This window comes from Platichthys flesus, chromosome 24 (genome assembly GCF_949316205.1).
Source record: "Platichthys flesus chromosome 24, fPlaFle2.1, whole genome shotgun sequence".
Lineage (NCBI taxonomy): Eukaryota > Metazoa > Chordata > Actinopteri > Pleuronectiformes > Pleuronectidae > Platichthys > Platichthys flesus.
This window is the reverse complement of record NC_084968.1, coordinates 13,697,834-13,722,275: the sequence shown is the minus strand read 5'-3', so window position 1 is coordinate 13,722,275 and position 24,442 is coordinate 13,697,834. Positions and strand designations below refer to the sequence as shown.

Here is a 24,442-nt window from a genome sequence, read left to right as displayed (position 1 = left end):
CTATAGGCACTGAACCTTCTTCATCAATGTTCAAATGCGTGGTTTCTATATAAGCTTGAATCATTTACTGAGCTGCTGTTATTGATTCATAAATGTCGGATATTAAAGACCCCAATTTTTCAAAATAAAAGTGAGAGATTCTGCATTCTCTCTCTCAGAGACAAAGAGACATTTTCAGGAGACAACACTTTGGACATCGTATTTATTTCAGTCTTAAAAGTTTATAACAACTTCTGGATAACATAACATGGAAACAAAACAGGAAGAAAAAAAAAAACATTAATACACATTTTTTTTAATCTCAGCCCAGTTTGATAAAATTTGAATTCATAAAAGCAGTTTTGAAAAAATAAAAACAAACAAAAAAAAGAATCACAGGAAAATATTTCTCGCCCCCCTCATCTCAAACAGCTCTCGCAGACTTACAGTACATCAGGGTCGTGGCGCCGGGTGCGAGGGAAACGTCACGTTAACACCTGATTCAAAATGACGCCTGCGGTTCAACCACATTTGGAGAAAGGCTCAAAGTGGATTTGAAGGTTTTGGGTGTAAAACGAGGTTCCTGAGAAGAAACCCAGACCCTCGGTTCTACAGCAAAGCCCAGCACCTGGAAATGTCTTTTAAAGAAAAGTCAAAAACAATACAAATCCCACGTTTTCTTTTCCCGCAGTCAAGGAGCCAAAAAGTGACATTTGAATCCTTTCTCGCCAAAAAGAATATCGGTAACATTCCCCAATCATTAGACTAACCTACAAGCAAATCCCCTTTAATTCAGTTCAACATTTATTAATTCTACAAATTGAATACAAAAGGTTTTAAGCGATTGGCATCGTTAATATCATACAAAAAAAATTACGTTTGAGGGAAAATGGCTCCGTCTGTGCTCAGTAGTTAAGCTTTAGTGTCCGGTGAAATGTGAGACCTCGGTTGAAAACGGTGAACAATCTCCCCACAGCCAAATAAAGTTTATATACCTTTGAATCCTCTTTTTTTCAAATATATATTTATTATATATATATAAAATACTGTTTTCATTCATAAAAGCCTTTGTACAATATCTGAGTTGGTGTGTGTGTGAGTGGTGACGTGTGTGAATAGGTGTGTTTGTGTGTGAATGCGTGTGTGTGTGCGCAAAAAAGAACCTGGAAATGTGATAACAAACAGCTGGTACCGACTGAAGACCTAACATGCTAACAACAAAAGGTGTTTTACACAATATACACATTTCATTACTTACAAAAAGGTTAAGAGAAGGAAGGTGTAGGTTGACGGTTAGCGGTTAGCGGTTAGCAGCTAGCGGTTAGCGCCATCGCAGGGTTAGTTCCGCCGAATGTCACGAAATGCGTCAGGACGACGACAGAGAAAGAGAGAAAGGAAAATGGCGGTCAGTCGGTCGCGCGAAGGAAAAGCTAGCGTCAGTGCATCTCATCGTGGAAGTTCCCGAAGTCAAAAAGTGCCGATTTGGTAACCGTCCAGTCCTCATCATTAAGAAATAAAATAAAGCACTTCTGTCTGGAAACCGATGTTTGTGTTGCACCAACGTCAAAAAGACTAATTTGTTCTTTTTAATAAAAAAAAAACGTCAAAGAGAACAATGAACGCTTTTCTTGTGTCTGCTTTCGTTCTGAGGTACTTCTTAAGAAAAACAAAGACTGAAGGTAAGATTTATTTACGTCAGTTTTCTCCTTTTTTTTTTTGTTCTTTTTTTGTTAAGCTGTGTCGCACAGTAGCACCATTGTTTAAGTTGAAGTTTTTTTTGTTGTTTTTGTGTGTTTTCTTTTTTTAACCGGAAGACAACGCACCATTGGAATTCCACCATGTCACAATGGTGACCACCCCCTGTCCCCCATCATCTATTGCTAACGATTGCCCCCCCCCCCCCGGCAGCAGTGGGCTCTTTGCCTTGTGTCGTTACGTCCTCTTCATGCAGACCACGCACCGGCTGACACGCGTCCGTAGGTTCCCGGCCTTCAGGGTCTCCGACTGTGGCTTCCTGTGAGGGTCAAAGGTCAAAGGCATTTAATATGTGTGAAATTATATTATTCTGATATAAACATCAGAAGGTTTTAGACCCCAGGACCTAAGGAGCCTCGGAGACTGTTCTCTCCCGGCTCCGACCCGCTCACGTACCTGAACATCTCGGATTGTTCCACAGTGGCCAGCCAGAAGGAGTAGGAGTTTCCGTAGTAGTTGCAGGTGCCGCTGCCGTGGCACTCGATGAAGGGAGCGCTGCGGAACTCCTCCAGGCAGGAGCCGGGGGAGGCCAGGGCCTGACCGGAGCCCTCGGCACCCGCACTGGTGTGCTACAGGAGGGGGGGGGGGGGGGCGAGGGTTAGGCACTGAACTATGTGGACGAAGTGTTAGGATGTGTGGAGAAAGTGATTTTCAAGTCTCACCATCATGAAGGAGTATCCGATCCACAGAGCCTCCCACCTCGCCGGGCACGCTGGGATCTGGATGGTCTGACTGTGCACCGCGATCACCATGGCTGGAGCTTCACACACTGAACACCTACACACACAGAGACGGCAGATTAACTCCAACTCCTTCCTTCATCCTCCTCCTTCCTCCCTTCCTCCCTCCTCCCTGCGTGCGGTCCTACCTGCTGATGTAAGGCTTGATGCCCTCCCCCCGGAGCGGGTCCATGGACATGGGCATGGGCTCGGGCGTGGACAGCCAGTAGGAGTAGTCGTTCCTGGAGGCGAAGTTGCAGACGTTGTTGATGTTGCAGAACATGAAGGGCATGGTGCTGAACCTGCGGAGACAGCTGCCCGCCGTGCCTGGAGGACGGAGAGAGGACACGTGAGTAAATCAGGTCCCGTAGTGTCTTCGGTTTCTGGTGAAGTCCAAAAGAGAAAGATCCGTCGTACCCAGGTCCTGGCCGTGCGCCCGCTCGTTGCCCTGCACGTACAGCAGCGAGTAGCCGTCATAGATGATGCCTGTGCCGTCGGGGCAGGTGGGCACCTCCGAACCCTGGCTGTGACGGGTGATCAGGAAGCCGTGGGCTGCAGAGGCCGTCCCTGGGAGACCAGGCTGACCCTGTGGACCGTCTGAACCAGGAGGACCAGGATAACCACGCTGACCTGAGACACCAGGGAGGACATGTCAGAGACGGGAGAGGTGGTTCCCTGTGTGGAGTCTTCAGACCACAAAGTTCATGACATAAAAAATGATTTCTTCTTCTTTGGGTGAAAACCACCGGGGATGATAACCTGAGGTCTACATACCGGGGGAACCGGCGGGTCCGGTGTCTCCCTTCCTGCCGGGGGGGCCGCTGAAGCCGGGAGGACCGTCGTTACCCGGATCTCCAGGGCTACCAGGTGGACCTGACAAACGTTTATGGGAATGAGGTTGTGATATCTCACGAAACTACTGGTAATATTATTGGTGCAAGAGTTATTAACGTTCTTCAGGTCCCATCAAAGAGTCCAGATTGACCCACCTGGGAGCCCGCTACGTCCAGCAGAACCAGGCAGTCCTGAGTTGCCAGGCGGGCCCCGAGATCCAGGGGGTCCTGGATCTCCCTTCACAGGCACAGATGTACCAGGGTTACCGGGGAGGCCTGGAGATCAAATGTTGCAGAGGGAAATAATTTAGAAATACTCTTTGTTGTAAACACAGATTCTGTTTTGCCTTGACCCAAGACGCCAAGTGTGTTCACCCACCAGGAGGCCCCAAATTTCCAGGATCTCCAGGAAGACCATTACCACCGGGGATTCCGGGGTCTCCCTTGGGTCCTGTCAAAAGACAAGAGACAGACTTTGTTTATGATTAAGTTTAAGAATGAAATTGATTTTGAGGACTTTGAGGATTGTCGCCTGACCAGGGAATCCAGGAACGCCAGGCAGACCGATGTCTCCCTTCATACCGCTGGGGCCGGGAAGACCAGAGGTACCCTGGGTAGAGAGATGAGCCGACGGTTACATCACATCTCTCTCTCTGAGATCCTTCACAAGTTTAATAATTAAAAACTAAAAAGAAATGTAAGGTTATGATCTTACCGGGAATCCTGGAACACCAAAGTCTCCCTTCTGTCCAGGGAAGCCGTTCTGACCTGGAGCGCCAGCGATACCCTTCTCTCCCTTGACGCCGCCACTTCCTGCTGGTCCGCGGGGACCCTGCGGGCCGCCTGGACCTTCAGATGCAAACGTCAAAGGGTCAAAGGTCAAGTACAGTATAATTTGATACATTTATAACTCCGTCCATCACTGAAAAACATGGATTTTTGGACTTTAAAACAAGATTCCCTCAATTCTAAAAATCCTTCTATTGCCTCCATTTGTTGTTTAATATTGCTGACTCCTCTATGATTTTTGATAATTTAAAGATCTTTATAAAGCCTCGAAAGGAAGACGAACTGATCTCAGCTTCTTCACAATGATGGACACACACACATGAAACAAGACAAATACACAACAAGGACATTCAGTTGTCATGTATGTAAAATCACCAGCCTGTAAAAAGCACCAGAACGCATGTTAAAGTAATTACACATCACATGATTCATTATCAGGCCATAAAATCTCTGTAAATTCATTTCACACTCATATTTTCGGAACCCGGTACGAGACACATCAAATTTCCACACAATTGCCCCCCCCCCCCCCCCCCCCATCACACCAGTGGAGCCTAACCTGGAGGACCTAGGGTTCCCAGAATTCCCGGGTAAAGCGGAGGCGGGTTGAGAGCATGGGTTCAAAAAAAACAGAAGAGCTGGTTTAGACAGAAGCAAGAACAGAAACTTCACAAAGATCTGTGGCTGTTTGAAATTATAGATCTCCAACATTAACATGTTCATCAAATATCCAAAGATGGCTACACTGTTAAAAAAGTGTTTAACAAAATATCACTCAAACGGGTGAGGGGTATTCAGCTGCAATTAGGCAACTTCACCACTAGATGTCACTAAATCCTTACTTTCAACTCCGTTAATTATAATATTCTAAAAAATAGTTTACGCTTAGGTACAGACAAAATGTGAATAAGATCCAGCTCCAATGAGAAGACACTTAAAACAACGGTGACTTCCTGTTTCAGGTGAGTTAGTTCTAAGTGTGTGTTCTTGAGAGCAAACTGTATTAAACAGACTCGTATTTACACAAGTGATTCACAGAACATGCTGATTGTGACCATTTTCAAATTTTGGGTGTGTTATATATATATAAAAATATATATATAAATATTTTTCTTTCATTATAAAACAGAGGAGTTCTCTCAGAAAGTGCTTACTTGTTAAAAGTGCGTTACACTAGCGTCAGTGAGCGTGAAAAGTGAGAAGACGACAGTTATTCAGGGTGAGAAATGAAGGAAATGCAGTTTTCAGGTGAGATTTTCCTCCCGGCGGATCAGAGAGTGAGATTAAACTCGTGCAGGAAGAGTTTGGACATCGTTCATCTGACCTGAGGGACCTGCGGCGGCCGGGCGCACGAGTCATCACGCCAAGAGGTGGGGCCGCACCACGTGTGGGGGGGCCAAACCACAGGAAACAGACATTTCATAGCATCAACATTCATTAACCCGACAGCCACAATAACACGAGTGGTTGTTTTTCAAAGCGTGACACAGCGCCGCCATGTGGTCGGAGCTGACACTGATTATTTAATATGGGACTCAGCTCGGACTTGATTGTAAATATTATAACTTGAAAGTGTGTTTATCAGCCAAATATAGATTTTTGCATTATTGTACATTTGTATTCATTTGTTTTTTAACTGATGAAATTTTCTGTGCTTACGATTTTTTTTTTTGGTGTATTTTTTATTTCCAGCACTGTGTCAGCTTGTTCTCAGTGTGTGTGTGTGTGTGTGTGTGTGTGTGTGTGTGTGTGTGTGTGTGTGTTTGTGCTGGGACAAACAGTGCCCATGCAGATGACCGATGATGATTGGTGGGTGAACAAAAAAAAACACACACTCTCAGGAAAGCAGAGCCAGACACAAACTCACAATACTCACAACTAGACGCTAAAATGATTGTGCTCTTAATCTTCAAAGTTGTGTCTACATCGTTGATGTTTTGAGGCCGAGAGGTCGACTCACATCTTGTCGACTTTCCATCTGATTCTCTGACGATGATACAAATGTGGAAAATCACACCGGCCCCATTAAAATGCAGTTTTGTGAGTTTGTCTCTGTCTCGGCTGCTTCACGCCCCCTTTCTTTTTAAAATGATCTCACGTGACCACAAACACTGGACACACAACGTGAGGAGATCGACGACAGTTACACACAGACACAGTACGTCAGGGCTGTGGAGAGATGACTCGATTACAGCCTCCCAGGGCGAAGGGGTGAGGAGACGTGAGGACGGTGGATGGAAACAAAAGAATGAGGAACTCAAGCTCTCTTAGGGGCGTGGGCGAACCCCCCCCCCCCTCCCCCCCAGTGACAAACAATGATTTGTTGGTGAGGAACACGCCCCTTACATTTCCTCCAGAGAGGGAGTGCGCGGGGGGGCTGGATGAAGGTGGACACAAACGTTTATGGTGGGTGCTCAGTGTTCTCCACAGTGACCAGACAGGTGCTCTGACAGCGATTGGTGCCACAACATGCGAATCAACAACCGGCGCAGAGATGAAAGCATTCACGTTTAAAAGTGCAGCTTCCGCCATTTTGCTGCCTGGTTTTCACAATATCATCGATAATGTTTATCCTTTAAATTAAGAATACAACCGTCCGGTGGTTTTGAATGTTGTGGAAAATGGAAATCAAACCATTACTCTGCCTACAGATCGAGTCTGTCACAAAACCAGGCAGCAACCTCCGGCGGTGCACGTGACGGCATGGCTCCATGTGCTTTACCTGCTCGTCCTGGGGGTCCAGGGGGACCATTGAGTCCTTTGGGGCCCTGCACAGCCGGGCCAGGAGGACCAGGAGGGCCGCTGTTTCCTGAAGGACCAGGGGGACCAGGGAAGCCAGCATCTCCTTTAGAGCCGGGGAAACCGGGGCTGCCAGCGGGGCCGGGAAAACCTGGTTCTCCCTTTGACCCTGAACATAAAGTGAGGGTAGAGATTGTAAGTGTTTATCAGTGCGCGGACGATGATGGAAGTTAAGTACATATAGTGGGTGGGAACTCACCTGGCAACCCTGGAAGCCCAGCGGGACCGGGGCCACCGACACCCGGAAATCCTGCAGGGGAACGGCAGAGGTGAGATGAAAAATATAAAATATAAAACGTTAAATTAATTTTATTCCGAACAAGATGGCGGGGGACTTACCAGGCTCTCCTTTGACTCCAGCCGGTCCTGGGATTCCATCACGACCTGCCTGACCCTTATCTCCTGGAAAGCCTGGCCCTCCAGGTCGGCCAGACTCTCCTGGTCTACCTGGTGCTCCGTTGAGACCTGGGGAGCCAGGACCGCCGTCAAGACCCTTAGGACCTTGGATACCAGGAGCACCTGACAGGAAGAAGTGGACATCGCATGAGTTACCGTTGTCAGAGTCTAGAACTTCTCCATAACTTGCAAGATGGCTCCGAACATGGCTCCAAGCCCCCAAAGTCTACTTCCTTCATTAATTGTTGGTGGAAGCTTTTTTCTTCTCTCTTTTAAAACCTACCTTGGAATCCTGGGAGGCCGGGATCACCTTTGGAACCTGGACCTCCAGGTAAACCTGGGAGACCGGGTGCTCCTGGAGTTCCTTTGAGACCTGGACTTCCAGAGTACCCGGGCTGACCTGGCTCACCCTACGGGAAACATAAAAGAAGCAAAGCTTAGAACTTCTAGACTTCGATGTTTTTCTGTGTAAGAAAACTTTCACTAGCTGAGTTTTGTACCTTGAATCCACTTTGTCCAGGTGGTCCAACTCCTGCAGAACCTGGTTCACCTTTGGCTCCGGGGAAACCAGGTCCTCCGGGCTGTCCCGGGGTTCCTGACCGACCTGCGGGGCCAGGTAGACCCTTCTGTCCTCCTGGTCCTGATGATCACAGTGCAACAACAGCATTTATGACATTGTTCTTTAAGTATTTCAACATTTAATTCTGATTCAGGAAAAACTTTTTGCAAAACAAAGACTTGACAAGGAGCTTTGAGACATTTAAACTCACCAGGGAATCCCATTTCTCCCATGGCGCCTTTCGCTCCTGGAGCTCCAGGACCTCCCGGGCTTCCTGAGAGTCCAGGATCTCCTTTGGGACCTGCACACAATGGAGGTGGCACGTAAGAGATCGTTTTGCATGAGCATGTGTGAGTATATGTGTCTTTGTGTGTATGTGTTGGAAGTCCAAACTATACCTGGTGGTCCGGGGAGTCCAGGGCGACCATCTGATCCTGCGAGTCCTGGGTCTCCCGGGAGACCACTGATACCTTTCTGACCTGGATAACCTGATACACCTGTGGAACGTATAAAAAACATATATAATAAATCAGTTACTAGAAATGGATTTAACATGTGTATCTAATTTTAAATGGTGTTATGTTGAATTATCACTTATTAGGAAGTGTCTTCAGCCCTACCTGGAACTCCTTGTTCTCCTTTGGTCCCCTTGAGGTGCACCTTTTCCGAGCTGGGACCCGGGGGTCCTTGGAGACCGGGTTCACCCCGATCTCCTTTAATGCCAGAACCACCAGGACCTCCGTCTCTGCCTGGGAACCCAGGTTCACCTACAGAAAGAACAGTTTAATGTCGCTGCTTTAATTTAACTGTCACTAAATTTTCAATAAATGAAAGTAGCATTTAGTCAAATTAGGAGGTTGTGCATTAAACTTTAAAGATGCTTTTCATATTCTATCTCATGGTTGAGAGACTTTAAACCAGTGTTCAGATTGACATATTCAGTTAAAGTTAGGGTAAACACAGGTAAACTCTGTGTGTGCTTAATACCTTTAAATCCAGTAGCACCAGGTCCTCCTGGGCCTCCTGGTCCTCCAGAGGGTCCTGGGGATCCCATGGAACCCATGTCACCTTTCGAACCTGCAGCCAATCAGAGAGGAGCGTTAACACAGATAACTGATAGATAGTAAGTCAGCAAGGAAAGTAAATGACTATTTAGTCATCAGTCAGTTTGAGACAAAAAATAGTGTCTTACTGAATTAAGAAACCACAGTGCTAAGTCGGCTTTGATCAGCCCCACTTATTCTGATTGATTATGATTTATTTGATATGAAGATAGATTTCACCTGGGAATCCAGGGAGGCCATCTCGTCCAGGCCCTCCAGGAGGTCCTGGGGTTCCAGCTGGTCCTGTAGAACCTGGGAAACCCGGACTTCCTCTGTCTCCTGGCAAACCGGGGATGTCGAGACCTGGAGGGCCGGGGTCACCTTTCCCTCCGTTTGATCCAGGGAAGCCTGTAACAGTGACAGAGAGGTGTCAGTCCCTGGATAAGGGAATGTTCTGCATGTGGGGATGATACTGAATGAGTATCTGTACCTGCACCTGCAGCACCAACACACCCAGTGTGGTGGCTGGGATTGTAAATCGATTACAAAATTGTAAAATACAAAATGAAAAACGTTCCAATCTGCGGTAATCTCATCGTAAAATTGACCCAATCCAATCTTAAGCATCTAACCTGGTGGTCCAATTGGGCCCTGAGGTCCAGGGGGGCCAGGGGGTCCAATTCCGCCACCGGACAGGGGTCCAGGGGGGCCACGAGGTCCAGGGACACCAGTTGGACCGGGTTCGCCTGGAAAGGAAGAAGAGGATTCAGCTTGGCTGTGCTGATATCAAACATTGACGCACCAGTTCAGAACCATCACATGAATTACAGAACTATAGAATACCTTTGGCTCCTGGGCCGCCATCAAATCCAGATCTTCCTGGTGAACCAGGTCCACCGGGGAAACCAGGATCTCCCTTTGGTCCAAAGAAACCTTTAGATCCGGGTACTCCAGGTAAACCAGGTGGGCCGGGAAGTCCGAAGCCAGGGTCACCCTGTTACATTCACAAAGATAACATTTAGATGGTCTCTTATAGAGAATAAAATCCTAGTTTCAGTTCAGTGTCTCCAAGATTTTAATTTCATTTTGTTTAGTTATATTCTCATCAACCATTTCAAGTTCACAGTTTCCAATTTTATTTTTGTTTTTTCTTAAAATTTTCGACCATTTGCATTTACCTTGGATCCAGGAATTCCAGGTTGGCCGGGGAATCCGTCAACTCCTGGTCTGCCTGGTCCTCCAGGAGAACCTGGCTGCCCGGGGATACCTGGGAATCCTGTAGGAGAAAGGAAACGAGGGTAGATGAGGGAGGAGGGAAAGGAAGAAGAGGTGGATTGACAGAGCAGGAGGATGAAGGAGGGAAGGAGTCTTTACCTTTAGACCCTGGGGATCCAGGGAGTCCGATTCCAGGGAAGCCAGGTTCACCCTTCGCTCCTGGTGAACCAGGGTAACCAGGCTGTCCGGACGGACCTGGTTCACCTGAGAACAGACGATTACAAGAGCAAAGCCCATAAGGAAACAAATACACGTGAGGACTGCGTGTACAATGCATGATAAGTCATGTCCCTGTACCTTTAAAACCAGCGGGTCCAGGTTCTCCATTCCGTCCGCTGTCTCCTCTTGAACCTTTTTCTCCCACCGTCCTGCTGGGTTCACCTTTAGCACCTGCATGGTGAGAGAGAGCAGAGGTTGAAGGTCAGAGAAAGGATTTGTGTTCATTGGATGGACCCGTTCCTCAAATGGGACTTAATTAATTCAGACCAATATTTACTTTGAAAGAACAAGTGAGTATCACAATATAGCCAACTCTGGTTACATCCCCAAGTGAGCAACTGCCATCCTCACTGAAATGTCTTTGAGCAAGGCACTGCCCCGGATCCCCAGTATGAAGGGAAGCAGGAAATCAGTTTCTTATTTGGATCATCACTGAACGAATCTGAAGTGATCCTCTTACCAGGAATACCAGGAGTTCCATCTGTTCCCGGGTTGCCCTGGCTACCCTTTTCTCCGGAAGGCCCTGGAAGTCCATAGCCGGGGGGACCTGGCGTACCCCTGTCCCCTGGATTACCAGGAGAACCTGTCTCACCAGGGAGTCCTCGTTCTCCTTTTGCGTCCCCTGAGCCCTACAGAACAGAGTCACTCGCACATATCAGTTATGAAATGAACCACACACTGATCATTGCATCTAAATATTGGAAAGAAAACGGCACCTACAGAAGTTCCTTTGGGCCCCGGGAATCCAGGTTGTCCATCACGACCAGGTCGACCGTCCAGGCCGGGCAGACCCGGGGGTCCGGGGAAGCCAGGGTCCCCCTTTTCTCCCCGAATACCATCGACTGCGATGGAATCACCGCGGTCACCCTTCTCTCCGGGGAACCCTGGGGAACCTTGAGGGCCTGGGCCACCCTGGAAACAAAAAGATGAGAAAATAATTCCATAGGTTGTTGGAATTTTGGATTTGACCTTTTGACTAATGGCTAGACACAGAGGAGAGACTTTTTTGATCTGGACTAGATTTCTAGATAATATGTGATCTTTAAGGGAAGTGAAAAGCACTCACAGCAGGACCGACATTTCCAGGACCGCCTGGAAATCCTCTGTCTCCTTTAAATCCTGGGTTGCCAGGAGTTCCTGAACAAAAGGAGAGTTAGTCGTCATTTATATCATGATGACAAGATTACAGACAAATACACCACGAGCAACCAGGACAAAACATTCATCTTTAAATAACTGACGGTAAATAATGACATGAAGAGATTTTGTATAAATACTACGGTGACGTTGAGTATCTGATACTAGTTAGACTAAACTAAACCCGGCCAGCCTCACTGCCTTACTTCCTGTTTTATTTTGAAATGACTTTGCGTGTGTTGTCTGTGGAGGTTTGACTTCCTGTCGTTCCACCTGCAGCTCATGAGTGAATCTCAGTTAAAACGTTTTATTTCCTCAGTTTCCACAACATCAGGTTTCCTCTGGTTCCTTGTGTTTTTCATTCACTTGAAGATTTCTCTCCTTCTGCTTCTGTAAGTTCTTGTTTCGTATTAAATCATCAAACTGAATCTCTGCATCAGTTTCAATCGAAAACAAACTTCTGCGACTTCTCGTCATGTTGAACCGTGCGGACAATGTGTTTGTGATTTCAGTGTCTAAACGAAATGCTTCATTTTAATTTCTGCTAATTTGTGTTACATCCTTGTGTGTGTGTGTGTATTTCTACACAAACGAACCAAGTACATGAGCACTTGATAACTGTAATAACGTTTTATAATAGTAAACTCCCTCCTGAACTTTTCCTCAGTCGTGGACGTGTACAATATTCTGGGGACCCCCTCATGTGTCTCTTGGAGAAGACACACTTCTCCTGAGTTATTTGAAAGAACAGTTGAAACAGTATTAGCCCCATTCGTACAGTTAGTACGAATGGGGCTTTGGGGTCTTACCTGGGAATCCAGGTGGTCCAGGCGGTCCCTGGACTCCTGGGATCGGGTTGTTGTCATTGTAGCAGTTCTCGCAGGTTTCGCCCTTATCACCTGAAACAGAACCAGAGCATCAGGTTTGACCACGTTTGCACAACACTATCTGACCCGCCATGTTTTTAAACAGCAGCAGGGTCTCACCTTTCTGACCAGATTGTCCGGGGAAACCCGGCTCTCCCTTCCCACCGGTACGTCCGGGTGGTCCGGGGACGCAGTCTGTTCCGGTGCCTGAAGTTCCAGGAGGCCCCTCTCGTCCCGGGGGACCAGGAGGTCCCGGGATTCCTGGTTCACCTGGTTGAGAATACCCTGGAGAGCCGCTATCTCCCTTCTGACCTCTCTCTCCGGGGAAACCTGGAGGTCCGGTGGCACCGCCCCCGCCGGAGGCTGGACGTCCTGGTGCTCCAGGCGGTCCTGTTAAACCTTAAAGTGGACAGGAGGACAATGTTTAACCTGCTATTATTTATATTATCAAATAATTTCACTACATAAATATTCACATGTAGTTGTAAAGATTCATTCAAAATGAAAACAAGACACTCAGAGCTGATACGATCAATTTTTTTTTTTTACTATTATTCTCAATATGGACTAAACTTTCTAATTTCACTATATTTCATGTAAAAACAAGAAAAACATTTCATATTTGAAATCCTCAGAAATCCTCAGAACTTTAGCAGAAATTCCATCTAAAATATGAACAAAAACACAAATTAACAAAATAATCGATTTATTTTTCCCAGGTTATTCACGTTTTACTTCTATGGTTTGTGATACAATCTGTTGTTTTTTTTAGCTCTGTGCCGTTTCACGTGCACTGCTCTGAACGACCTGAATCGATGGTGTAATTAATTGTTTCTGTGTGAGTTGTGTGTTTTACCTGCTGGTCCGCGATCTCCTTTGAATCCAGAGGATCCGGGGAAGCCGGGCTCACCTTTCTGACCAACAACACCTCCTTGCTGCCCGCCAATCACCTTTTAGTACAGAAGAAAAAACACACATATATTAATTCTCATCAAAACATCGGTTTTATAACTAGGAATACTTGTTTTCGAATATTGAAAATATTAAGAACTTTAATCTATTTTGAAACATCTCATAAAATCTAAATGAGACAGAGAGATGGCACCATCTAGTGGTCATGAGACTGTAGTGCAGTAAGACGTCACTGAGTGCATATTAAAACAACATGTATACAAAATACACATTTCAGCCAAATATTTAAAACTTTTACCTAATATACAAATACATGAATTCCAGAGCAAATACTTTTTGTCAAAAGGCCTTTAAATATTTGTATTTACATTTTTTTAATTTAGATTTCAAAGAAAATAACACACACAGAGAGAAATGTCACCACCAAGCGGTAAAAAGAGTGTAGTGCACTAAGGTGTCATCGATATCAGAGAGAATTGACTCTTTATTTCTGGCTGCACATACTTGTGGAACTGCTTGTGCTCTTTAAATGAAACTACCTTGCTCAAGAGCACTAAGGCGATTATAATTTCAAAAAGACAAAACCCACCAGTCCAGGTGGGCCTGCGAATCCACGATCTCCTTTCATACCCTGAGGAGAAACATTGAGATGTTATTTACACAACAATAAAGAAATCAATTCATTTCCAATGTCTCTCTATGAAAGATCAAATAGATAATGGATGGATAAAGCCGTACTCTCTCCCCGTCCCTGCCTGGAGGACCTGGCTGGCCGGGTTCTCCTTTGCTTCCCTGAGGGTGAAGAAGAAACAACAGAAAGTTGGAAACTTGATCAAAGCACGTGATTTACTTAAACTTTAAATGTTTGAAAAAATGTTATGTAACTCACAGGGAATCCGCCAGGACCGGGGTCGCCATCTTTGCCTGGTTTACCCTGTTAAGAGAGGAAAATGAGGATTCATGGTTTGTCTTCAGTGAAGGAGACAAAATGTGTTTGTGTCAATGTTAATGAAAATATAAAAAGTGGTCGTGATCGAAGGGAAGTCAAAACGAGCATTTCTAGATGTATGAAATCGGAGATCCTTTGCTAAACACTTTATTATGAACTCCTTTTTGAAGAGTTCTTTGGGGTTCCAGCCTCGTGATAAGTTTGTGAACATGTGTTTGTGTCGGTACTCACTCGTTTTCCTGCTTCTCCTGCTTCGCCCTTTTCTCCTTTCTGTCCACCTGAGGGGCCCTGACATCACAACACAGTCGAGTCAGTCGCTGATTCAACGTGGACCGATCATCAATAATTACATCTTCTCATTCGTTTTTTTCTCTTTTTCTGTCACAGATACTTACGGGAGGACCTGTGTAGCCTCGGTCTCCTTGAGCGCCGGGGGCTCCGGGGTCACCCTGAAGAGAGAGAACCAAACAAAACGGTAAATTTAAAGTTCCCTTCACGATTGACTGTGGTCACACCTGAAGAGTTTAAAGTTCTGTTGAACTTGAATCCCTTGGTGGCGTCCTGGTAGTTGAATGGTTAACGTGCACAAAAATATAAATAAAGGAATGTGTTGCTTTTTAAATAAACATTGACAAAGTTTGTTTTTAGTCTAAAACTCGGTTTAAATATGCAGAGATAGGAATCATTTATGTTCTGCTGCCATCAAGTGGCCAATGTGAAAGTTGCAGCCTTTTCCTCCCGAGCTGTTACTGAGTCACTTGTGGATAAAAACCCTTCAAAAGTATCTGTAGTGTCCTTTGTGTCATGTTTGACCTTCTGTTGTTTTCTGGTTAGTGTGTTTAATGGTAGTTCAGTTGCCTGGTGGTGAAGGTCCTGATCTAGGGGAACATGGGGATTGTCCCTGAAGGAGGTGATGAACCGACGCGGTCAGGTTCAGGTCGGTGGCTCACCTTGTCTCCTCTCTGGATCTCCGTCTCCTGGGGCCTCTTCTGTTCTCCCACCTGACCTGGAGGACCAGCGGGTCCTTGCGAACCGAGGTCTCCCTGTGTTCACACACACAAACCCACCAAATCAGATTCAGGAACATTAGACTGAGAAGATCTTAGGAAGTCAAATAACGACGGTCAGACTTTACCTTCTCTCCTTTGGGTCCTTGGAAGTTCAAACCCATGTTTCCCTGCAAAGAAAAAGTAGAGACACGTCTTGGTGGAATGTTTTTTTTATGATCAGTGGGACGAGAGAAAGATGAAGAAGAATAAATCATCTGACCTTGGGTCCTGGAGGACCGGGTGGACCTGGACGACCCTGAAAAACACCAGAAACCAGTTACTTCACCAATCTTCTAGCAAAACGCTGCGAGTGAAACTGAGCTGAAGGAGAATTTACCTCATAACCTCTGGGTCCTGGGGGCCCGAGTGGACCTGGAGCACCAGAGGGGCCCGGCTGGCCCTGTCACATGACCACATACACAACACCGTTAAACGTTGTAGACCTTTAATGAGCTCAAGTTACAGAAGTGTAGACGACTTACGGGACCTCCTGGTACTCCTGGTAATCCTACTGATCCTTGTTCTCCAAACCGATTGGTGGAGATCACGTCTCCTGGATCTCCCTGTGGACGAGGATTCAAACTTTCAACACCAGGAACATTTTCACATCTGTTCTTTAATTTTCTCATTATTTTATTCTAGAGGGTTTATATAAATAAAGTATCTCCAAGGTCACATTTATATAATTTGTAATATGTGTGGGTAAACTGACCTTTGAACCCGGCAGACCTGGTGGTCCCTGTGATGGAGAGAAGAAGAAGAGGAAGCCTCAGAGAAAAGATCGAAACCAAAGACATCGCTGGTTTTTGTTAGAAACCGGGACAGTGACTCACCGACAGACCCTGCTGACCTGGGATCCCTCCACTTCCTGGGAAACCTCGCTCGCCCTGCAGAGCACAGGAAGAGGAAGTGGATGCACGACTTTTCAAAACAGAACTTTTAAATTTGGAAGCTAAGCTTGAAAGATGGTTATTTGAAGGAATCAACTTTGGAGCAGGAGAATTCACGTTCTTCTTCCGTCTCTGAACGATATTTCCTCAGATAATTGAAAAGTACCTTTGTTCCGTTGCATCCTGCCACGCCCCTCGAGCCCGGAGGTCCGTCGTGACCCGGCAGACCCTGACGGACACAAAGTGAACGTCAAATTCAATCTGCGTTTTATCAAAGTTAGGAAATAATTTCAGATGAATTTTAGAGAACGGGAAACTCACCGGAAGACCTGGTGTTCCTGGAAATCCCGGTAATCCCGGAGGCCCCTGTTCAAGAGAGAGTCAGTCGTCTTAATTATAATAAAATTTAATATTAAAGATCTTTCCAGGCGCAGTGACGGGATGACAATGAAGACTCGAAGGAAAAGAACAGGAGACAATCAAAGCAGGTTGAAGATAAATATGACGGCAGATACATAAGTTTATTTTTAAAGTATAAATCACAGACTTTCGACCAAAGTGCAGGATAACAACTTTGAACAATAAAATTCTTACAAGTTCAAGTTGAATTCAGATAAAGTGCAGAGAAAGTAAAACATTCTAAACTAAATCACTGACAGAAGGAAACATCTGAGAAATCTGATCGATTCAAGTTTAAAACCTTGAAAAGTTTTTCAGTTTCTCAGACAATTTGAGATGAAGAGAAATGGGGACACCTGCTGGCCAGGTGAGGACATTACAACCCAGACTCATTCAGTCACTGCTGAGAATTAAATGTTCATCTTCGAACTTTGACTGATAACGTTTTGTTTTGTGAAAGATTAAAAAAGTTCAAATGTGATTTTCTTACTCTGATTCCTTTTGGACCGCCTGGTCCTTGAGGCCCGTTGTTGCCCTGAAGAAAACAAACACACAAACACACACAGACACACACACACACACGGACATGAATAACTAGACCCAATAATGATTCTTCAACTGTAAGATGCATCAGGGTTTTAAAATATAAATATATATTTATAAGATAAAACATGTTTTCAAGTGAGTTACCAGGCAAAATAACACGTTTGACTGAAATTCTGTTATCAAATTACAGGTTTATGGATTATGCCCCCCCCCCCCCCCCCCCCCCCGCCCGTCGCCCCTGAACCCACCGTCTCTCCTCTGCCTCCGATCGGCCCCTCGGGTCCGGGGAACCCTGGGACCCCTGGCTGTCCGGTGAGACCTGGGAAACCCCGATCACCCTGAAACACCATAACACAGAAAATGTCACTGCAATGGATTCTTACATTTTACACAAACATGTTTCCCCTTCCACAAACTCACACTCACAGATTAAAACACACAAAGACAAATACATGACGGAAACAACACTGTATTAACACTTTATCTCAACATCCATATTTAGCCTTCATAAGCAGAAACACACAATCTAACAAACAAGCGTTGTTTGTGCAGTTTCGTGTCATATTTCACTAGGATTAGCTTTTGTGTTTCTTGAACATTGTCCACGATATTGTGTGTTCGGTGTCATTGTGCGTACTTTGGTTCCTTTCACTCCACTGCAGTCACATCTGGCTCCAACACATCCGTTGCATGACTGCGGAGAAACAAGACACAGACGGATTTAAGATATTTATATTCAACTGACTTCTGTGGCTTTGAATATATCAACTTCTTAACAGGGGTAACAAAGGAAATAGAAACAACAGAACACAAGTATCATTTAGGTTCAGATCCAGGAATGAGTTTTTCACTTTCATGAGAATTCAAATGTTGTTTCATAAGGGGAATGTTGGGCCTCGGTGGTAGAATGAACTTTAATCAATGATATTTCAGTTTCCTGTCATTCGTGCACTGAACGAAATGAAAGAAAAAAGCCAAATACGCTCTGAAGAAAATATTCTCCTGATTAAAATTGTGCATTGTGTTTGTGTGCAGCCATAGCTCGCACCACCAGGGGGGGCTCCAGGATAATAACATGCACCCGGGCGTGCTGCAGGCTTGGTTTCTTCCCACAGTAAATCAGAAGTCTGTGGATTCTCCCGAAAGTTTGTTTCATGATGAAAACACAGGTGCAAGGTCAGGAGCCAACAAAACCACTTTATCTCTCTCTCTAAACAATAAACCAGTGGAAAGAGAGGGAGGGAACCATGGAGGAGCTGGTTGAAGGGAAGACGGGAGGGATGGAGGGATGGAGGGATGGAGGGATGGAGGGATGGAGGGATGGAGGGGGCAGGAGTGCCAAGCTGTTGATTAACTTTTCTCATGGCTGTTGACACAGTGAATGCCAGACGGGCATCGATTGCACGCATGCCAGGCAGCCGGGTTGTGAGAAAGACGGGGGAGAGAGAGAATGAGAGAGAGAGAGAGAGAGAGAGAGAGAGAGAGAGAGAGAGAGCATTTTTCTGTGTCTGCAGAAACCCACAGTGTCCATGTATGTGTCGTGTTTCCGTTATCACTGTTGTTCTTTTATCGACAGCAGATTCCCACAGTGTTAAATCTGCAACTGGTAAATATCCATCAATAAAGCTACAGCTCCATAAGAGAGGCTGAAGGTACTATGAAGAGCCAGGGTTGCGAGTTTGATTCCCGTGTCAGGTAAATGTCATCAGGAGGAGTTTTGGAATCAAAGAAGCACGAAGCGTCTGATCCTGAGCAGTAAACACAAAACACGCCAACACAAACTGGACCAGAGGGTAGAGGGGTTATCCACAGACAAACACACACAATAAAAACACACACACACACATGCCTGAATACAAGGTTGTCTGTGTGTGTCTGTGTGTGTGTGTTTCTGGAGGTGTTGTTACAAGCCCTGGATCTCTAGATTAGTCTCTGGTCTGGTTCAGCTCAATGCGGTCGGCTCTCCCACGCCCAGGCCTCCAGCTCTCACTCTTCTTCACCTCCATCTCTCTCTCTCCCTCTCTCTCTCTCCGTCACTTAACTCTTCATCCATCGGTTTCCCTCACAAAACCTTCTCCCTGTTCTCCGGCTGCACACACACACACACAGACAGACACACACTTTCTTCCAGAGGAGCACTTGATCTATAACTGATTGGGTCTCTAATTTTATTTTTTTGCAAAAGTAAACGCATCACTACGATAAATGACGTCATGTTGTGACATCACGATGACATCATTCCTGCCACATGATCATAAGTGATCTACATGAGCTGAAGGTTTGATCCCTAAAGATACAGCGTCTCTCTCTCTCTCTCTCTCTCTCTCTCTCTCTCTCTCCCTCTCCTCACCCCCGCAGCACTGACAGGGCATGTAATCCACTTAGAAAGGTCAGTGAGCTGCAGATATGTGCCCCCCCCCCCCCAGTGTCTGTATGGTTCTCTTTCAACTCCCTCTACCACTGCTCTCTCTCTCTCTCTCTCTCTCTCTCCACTGTCGAGTCCCACTTTCTCTCTCTGCCATCGCCCAGAGGGATCCGGGCCCCCGAGGTGGAGGAGCCGCCGACGAACCCGGTCTCGACCGCTGGAGCTCCGTACGAGACAGATGGATCATTTTTAGAGTGGTGGTGGGGGGGGGGGGGGGGGGGGTCTCTTCCTCACTGAAACCTGGACTTTGCTTCTTAGCCGATACAGAGAATCGAACCCATCACCTCTTATTTAGGCGTTAAAAAAACATGGCTGACTGTGTCTCCACTTCCTCCCACACTATTACCACTCGACCAATCACAATTCAGTTCCAGATGTTTCTCCTAATCTAGTTTACACCAAACCGATCAGAAACAAAGGTCAGAGTGATAAACATGAACGATTCCAAATCTGGTTAACGCCTACTTTCACTTTTATGCTCCGTCCACTAACATGGAGGAGGCGGGGTTTAATGACCTGTACTGTGGCCGGCCACCAGGGGGCGCACAGGGCACGGAGGAGCGAGCCAGGTGAGGGTGGGTGAGGTGAGGAGGGGAGAGGGGGGGGCGAGCGGAAGGCATGCACCCGGGGATTAGACTGGCGAGACTGGAATTCCCCTGCTCATCACAGACTGATGATTAGACACCTACACACACACACACACACACATACACACTGCCCTGGACCACGCACACACAAACACACACAAACACACACAAGCACACACACAGACAGATTCAAGCATCACGGAAACACACATGTATACATTAAATACACAAAGGTTCTCATAGTCAGTACACACAAACTAACAAACTGTACTTCCCTCATTTACACATCATTGACACACACACACACACACACATATGTGAAACCCCCCCGATTGGACCACAGCACCGCAACTAATAACTTCTGTTTCCAACGCTGATCGCAGCTCAGCAGTCGCTGACCGCAAACTGAAGCCACAGTCAACACACGCACACACAGACACACACACACATTCTAATGTAAAACCCTGTATCGATAGTCACTGTGAACACAAAGTTGTGTTTGTGTTGTTGCATTATCATCACTTGTTTGTCATTTAAACCAGCAGCAGATCGTTGTGTATCTCTACCTGATGAGATATTCATGAATTGGCTTGTTTAATTCATGTTAGAGATCCTGGCTCAGTTTCTGCGTGTGTGCGTTACATCATGTGTTAAATATGTGTGTGTGTGCATTACACCATGTGTTAAATATGTGTGTGTGATGTGTGTGTGTTTATCCTGTTGTGGAGCGCGGCGCTCCAGGCTCCGAGCGACTGCGTCACTCTCCTGATCCCTTTCATCGCTGCTGGACTTTGGCTTCTTCACGCCCGGAGCCTCCAGCATAACACAATATTTTCACTCCGACAATGTGTGTTTTGACTCGCTGGCTCTTTGGAAGAGGAAGACCACCCCCCCCCCAACCCACCCTGACTGGTGAACCCCAAGTCTCACACACACACACACACACTTGGCGTGATCGTGCCACAGCGTAAACTGTCCTCCAGGAAGTCCCCTCGTCTTCCCTGCACTTCTCTCTCTTGTTCTTTTCTTCCAGTCTAATGAGCGTTGACCTCTGTGACCTCCCACTGAGAGATACCTGCCGGGAGATCCCTTCAGGATTCTGAGGCACCGGGAAGCCGGGCGCCACCTCGACCTCCCGAACTGGGTCAGATCATATCATCAGCACCTACTGCATTCAGACGAACAGATGAAATCTATTTATTTGGCTCAAATTTAACCACAAATTTCTCAAATGTCCTGATGTCTCCAGTTTAACTTTGTGTCTCTCACGGGTTTAGGGAGGACTGGGAACCAGCTTGGTCGTCCAGATGGGACGTTATCTCCAGAGGCCCTGAGAGGGAGAGGTAAACACGTCTGTGTGTGTGTCTGTGTGTGTCTGTGTGTGTGGAAACAGACTCTTTTATCTTTTATTATCTGTCATTGTACTTCATGTTTACGTTGTGTCGCTCTGTGCACTGACGATTTGTTTTTACTCTGCAAAGCTCTTGTTTATGTGAAACTTTGGAAAACTCGTACAGTAAATATCAGCACAGTGACCCAGATGTGGAGCTTGTGCGCAGGAGGGGGTGGAGTTGAATTCCTACCCCACCCTTGAGTCCAGCCTGGCCCCGCCCGGCCCGGCCCGGCCCGGCCCTGCACAGGTTCAGACACGTCCTGCTGCTGCTGCTCTCTCTGCAGTAACACCCGGTACATCAGCGCCTGGCACTGAGCCGCGTGGCTACAGGCAACGAGGAATTAGAGAGGGGAGCGGCAGCAGGCGGCTGAATACCTGGATATATGTAGCCTGGGGGGGGCAGACGGAGGAGAGGGAGGGAGGAGAGGGAGGAGGTGACAAAGAAAGAAAGATGGAGGGAAAGTTCCTCATAAAGTCATAAACTGTAACTTCATGAAACAGAAAACAGTGAGGAAGGAGGAAAGTGTTCTTCAGTCTCTGTAGATAAATACACGTGAAGACACTGTGTGGAGATAGATGGATGATAGATAGATATTAATACTGTCAAAAGGTGTGTGAATATATAATAGATAGATATAAATACTGTCAATAGGTACGATACGGTGTGTATATATACAATAGATAGATTTGCATATTACTGTTTAAGAAAAATGATAAAAAGTAATATTCTTTATTTGTAAAGCACCAAAAGTGCCTCACATGAGGAAAAACATTATTTTACCATTAATATTAATCTTAAATTTAATAAAGAAGTTAATGCACCTCAGTGTAAACTTATTTTATCATCTTGCTTACTTACTATCTGCCTGCTGTCTAAATGGTTATTAAAAAATCTGCTCAACAGAACCATGAATCACACAGAACCATCAACCGGCCTGTCCACATACTTCTGGCCACAATGCACAGCCCGGGCTTGTACCTGCCCAGTTCCACGTCCTCACCACACGGGGGCAGTAACGAGGAGGTAAAGTCTGCAGAGTTTGGTTCAGAATGAACTTAAAGCCCTTTAATGTTAAAGACCATAAATATAATGTGATCGAATCATACAACAGGTATGTTCATGACGTGTTCCACATTCTGCAGCTTCTGTTTCAGTATCATTTCAGTTCACTTGCTGACTGAGAGGTTTTTCTTATTGATTCTCTCTGCAGCCGGCTGATTGGGATCCGAACGTGCTCCCTCACGCTGCTCCTGCCTCTCGGTGTCTGATCTCATGTTGTCAGGGAGGCAGGTCTCAGCAGGCTCCTGCATTTCTCCTCCGTGTTCTCAACCTTCTAATGAGCAGAGACGCGTTTAAAGTGCTGCACAAGGTTTGTCCTCCATTTTTTGAAAAGGAATCACTGCCTGAATCTAAAATGATGCCAGTTTTCTACATTTATATTTGTTTTAAAATAGTTTTTAGTTACCACAGGGGTCCTCAGAGCTCCATAGATGCCCCAAGATCTGCCTATTAACATCTGTTGATTAAGTTTTCTTCTTCCTCTTCCTCTCGCTTCATCCTTGCCTCTTTTCTACTACGTGTCTCCTTTCCTTTCATTCTTAGTAAATGTGTCTTTTTGTCTAATACTCTCTCTTCATCCCACCCCCCACCTCTCCATCACTCCTCCTCCTCCTCCTCCTCCTCCTCTCTCTGTGACAGATGTCTGATATTTCCCGTTGTTCTAACCAGTGGGGGACTGTTTGTCCAGAGGAGATGAGGAATGCCATGTATTCAGTATTGAGACACACACACACACACCGACACACACACCGATACACACACACAATTACACACACACACACACACACACACACACCTAAATACAATCAAAGACACAAGCCTCATATTTCATTCTGAATTGCTCCATTTGACAATAAACCAACCAAGGAGCAGACAAGAAAATACAAGTAATCGTCTATCTCACTCTTATGCAAACACACACACACACAAACACACACACACACAAACAGACACACACACACACACCATCCTTCAGAGATAGAAAGAGGAACAAGCAACTGCAGGCAGAGGTTGACGGGTTCTTTCGTCGCCCATGATCTCTCCTCATCAACACGTCCACTCGCTCACTGGGAATGTTCCAGACGTGTTCCTGCTGCTCTCTCACATGGACTCTCTCTCACATGTTACATGGCAGCTGCAGGGAAAGTTCCAGAACATATCTGGAGTTCAGCACTTCTGAAAGCAGCTTAGAAAACACAAATCTGTACAAGCAGAACTGAAAGTAATGAACCCTGAAGAGACATGTCCCCTGTTGGAAACCACGTGAGGACAGATGGATGTGAAAACCACCTCTACATAAATGCATAAATTTAAACAAGCTGGTTCACGATGTGTCACTCAGTAATGTGAGAAATGCTCCAACAGGGACCTGAAGCTAACAAACAGACACACACTAACACACACACACACACACACACACTCATATGCACCTTGCACGGTGCTGCTGAACATTATCCTCCGACTGCATACTAAAGGCTTAGCTGCATACCTACTCGCAATATGACCTGGGATTAACTACAACCAGGCTCCACCTGAGACACACACACACACACACACACACACACACACACACACACAGCGGTGCACAGCTTACAGTACAAACAGTGTTTGTCGCTGCTGTACCAACAGTACAAGTTGTCAGGATTGTGATCTGATGTGTCTGATGTTTAACAGTTTCTGTCTTTCTAGATCTTTTCTGATGTGTTCATGTTTCTGATAAGTTTGTTTTTCATTTTTTTATGTGATGATGATTGACAGCTGAGACTGACTCCTTATGAGTGATGTCATAAGAGCAAGATGGCGGCGCCTGTATTAAGGATATTTTGACCTCAGGGAGGAAGTGGAGATGTGTCGTCCATCCTT

At 46.0% G+C, this 24,442-nt stretch overlaps 1 protein-coding gene across 1 annotated transcript in view; it reads right to left on the bottom strand.

Moving 5' to 3' along the window:
- Window positions 1-1,875: 1,875 nt before the first annotated feature.
- col4a5 (collagen, type IV, alpha 5 (Alport syndrome)) overlaps window positions 1,876-24,442 on the bottom strand; it is a 29,035-nt gene continuing 6,468 nt past the window's right edge. Inside the window, exons 2-49 of the mRNA XM_062384151.1 lie at window positions 17,752-17,808; window positions 17,363-17,452; window positions 17,059-17,103; window positions 16,491-16,535; window positions 16,336-16,398; window positions 16,113-16,166; window positions 15,992-16,018; window positions 15,762-15,842; window positions 15,617-15,679; window positions 15,500-15,535; window positions 15,366-15,407; window positions 15,181-15,273; window positions 14,626-14,679; window positions 14,462-14,518; window positions 14,171-14,215; window positions 14,020-14,073; window positions 13,871-13,912; window positions 13,226-13,319; window positions 12,490-12,768; window positions 12,313-12,402; window positions 11,433-11,503; window positions 11,087-11,278; window positions 10,827-10,995; window positions 10,445-10,537; window positions 10,247-10,351; window positions 10,051-10,148; window positions 9,716-9,866; window positions 9,505-9,618; window positions 9,113-9,280; window positions 8,817-8,906; window positions 8,450-8,596; window positions 8,228-8,326; window positions 8,041-8,130; window positions 7,771-7,910; window positions 7,554-7,680; window positions 7,214-7,393; window positions 7,074-7,124; window positions 6,798-6,983; window positions 4,002-4,135; window positions 3,824-3,896; window positions 3,666-3,737; window positions 3,443-3,562; window positions 3,228-3,326; window positions 2,871-3,083; window positions 2,603-2,780; window positions 2,397-2,511; window positions 2,131-2,303; window positions 1,876-1,993 (exon numbers count right to left, since the gene is read on the bottom strand). Coding sequence (XP_062240135.1) covers window positions 1,912-1,993; window positions 2,131-2,303; window positions 2,397-2,511; window positions 2,603-2,780; window positions 2,871-3,083; window positions 3,228-3,326; window positions 3,443-3,562; window positions 3,666-3,737; window positions 3,824-3,896; window positions 4,002-4,135; window positions 6,798-6,983; window positions 7,074-7,124; window positions 7,214-7,393; window positions 7,554-7,680; window positions 7,771-7,910; window positions 8,041-8,130; window positions 8,228-8,326; window positions 8,450-8,596; window positions 8,817-8,906; window positions 9,113-9,280; window positions 9,505-9,618; window positions 9,716-9,866; window positions 10,051-10,148; window positions 10,247-10,351; window positions 10,445-10,537; window positions 10,827-10,995; window positions 11,087-11,278; window positions 11,433-11,503; window positions 12,313-12,402; window positions 12,490-12,768; window positions 13,226-13,319; window positions 13,871-13,912; window positions 14,020-14,073; window positions 14,171-14,215; window positions 14,462-14,518; window positions 14,626-14,679; window positions 15,181-15,273; window positions 15,366-15,407; window positions 15,500-15,535; window positions 15,617-15,679; window positions 15,762-15,842; window positions 15,992-16,018; window positions 16,113-16,166; window positions 16,336-16,398; window positions 16,491-16,535; window positions 17,059-17,103; window positions 17,363-17,452; window positions 17,752-17,808 — 4,941 coding nt within the window. The 3' untranslated portion in view covers window positions 1,876-1,911. The remainder of the gene's footprint in view (window positions 1,994-2,130; window positions 2,304-2,396; window positions 2,512-2,602; window positions 2,781-2,870; window positions 3,084-3,227; window positions 3,327-3,442; window positions 3,563-3,665; window positions 3,738-3,823; window positions 3,897-4,001; window positions 4,136-6,797; window positions 6,984-7,073; window positions 7,125-7,213; window positions 7,394-7,553; window positions 7,681-7,770; window positions 7,911-8,040; window positions 8,131-8,227; window positions 8,327-8,449; window positions 8,597-8,816; window positions 8,907-9,112; window positions 9,281-9,504; window positions 9,619-9,715; window positions 9,867-10,050; window positions 10,149-10,246; window positions 10,352-10,444; window positions 10,538-10,826; window positions 10,996-11,086; window positions 11,279-11,432; window positions 11,504-12,312; window positions 12,403-12,489; window positions 12,769-13,225; window positions 13,320-13,870; window positions 13,913-14,019; window positions 14,074-14,170; window positions 14,216-14,461; window positions 14,519-14,625; window positions 14,680-15,180; window positions 15,274-15,365; window positions 15,408-15,499; window positions 15,536-15,616; window positions 15,680-15,761; window positions 15,843-15,991; window positions 16,019-16,112; window positions 16,167-16,335; window positions 16,399-16,490; window positions 16,536-17,058; window positions 17,104-17,362; window positions 17,453-17,751; window positions 17,809-24,442) is intronic.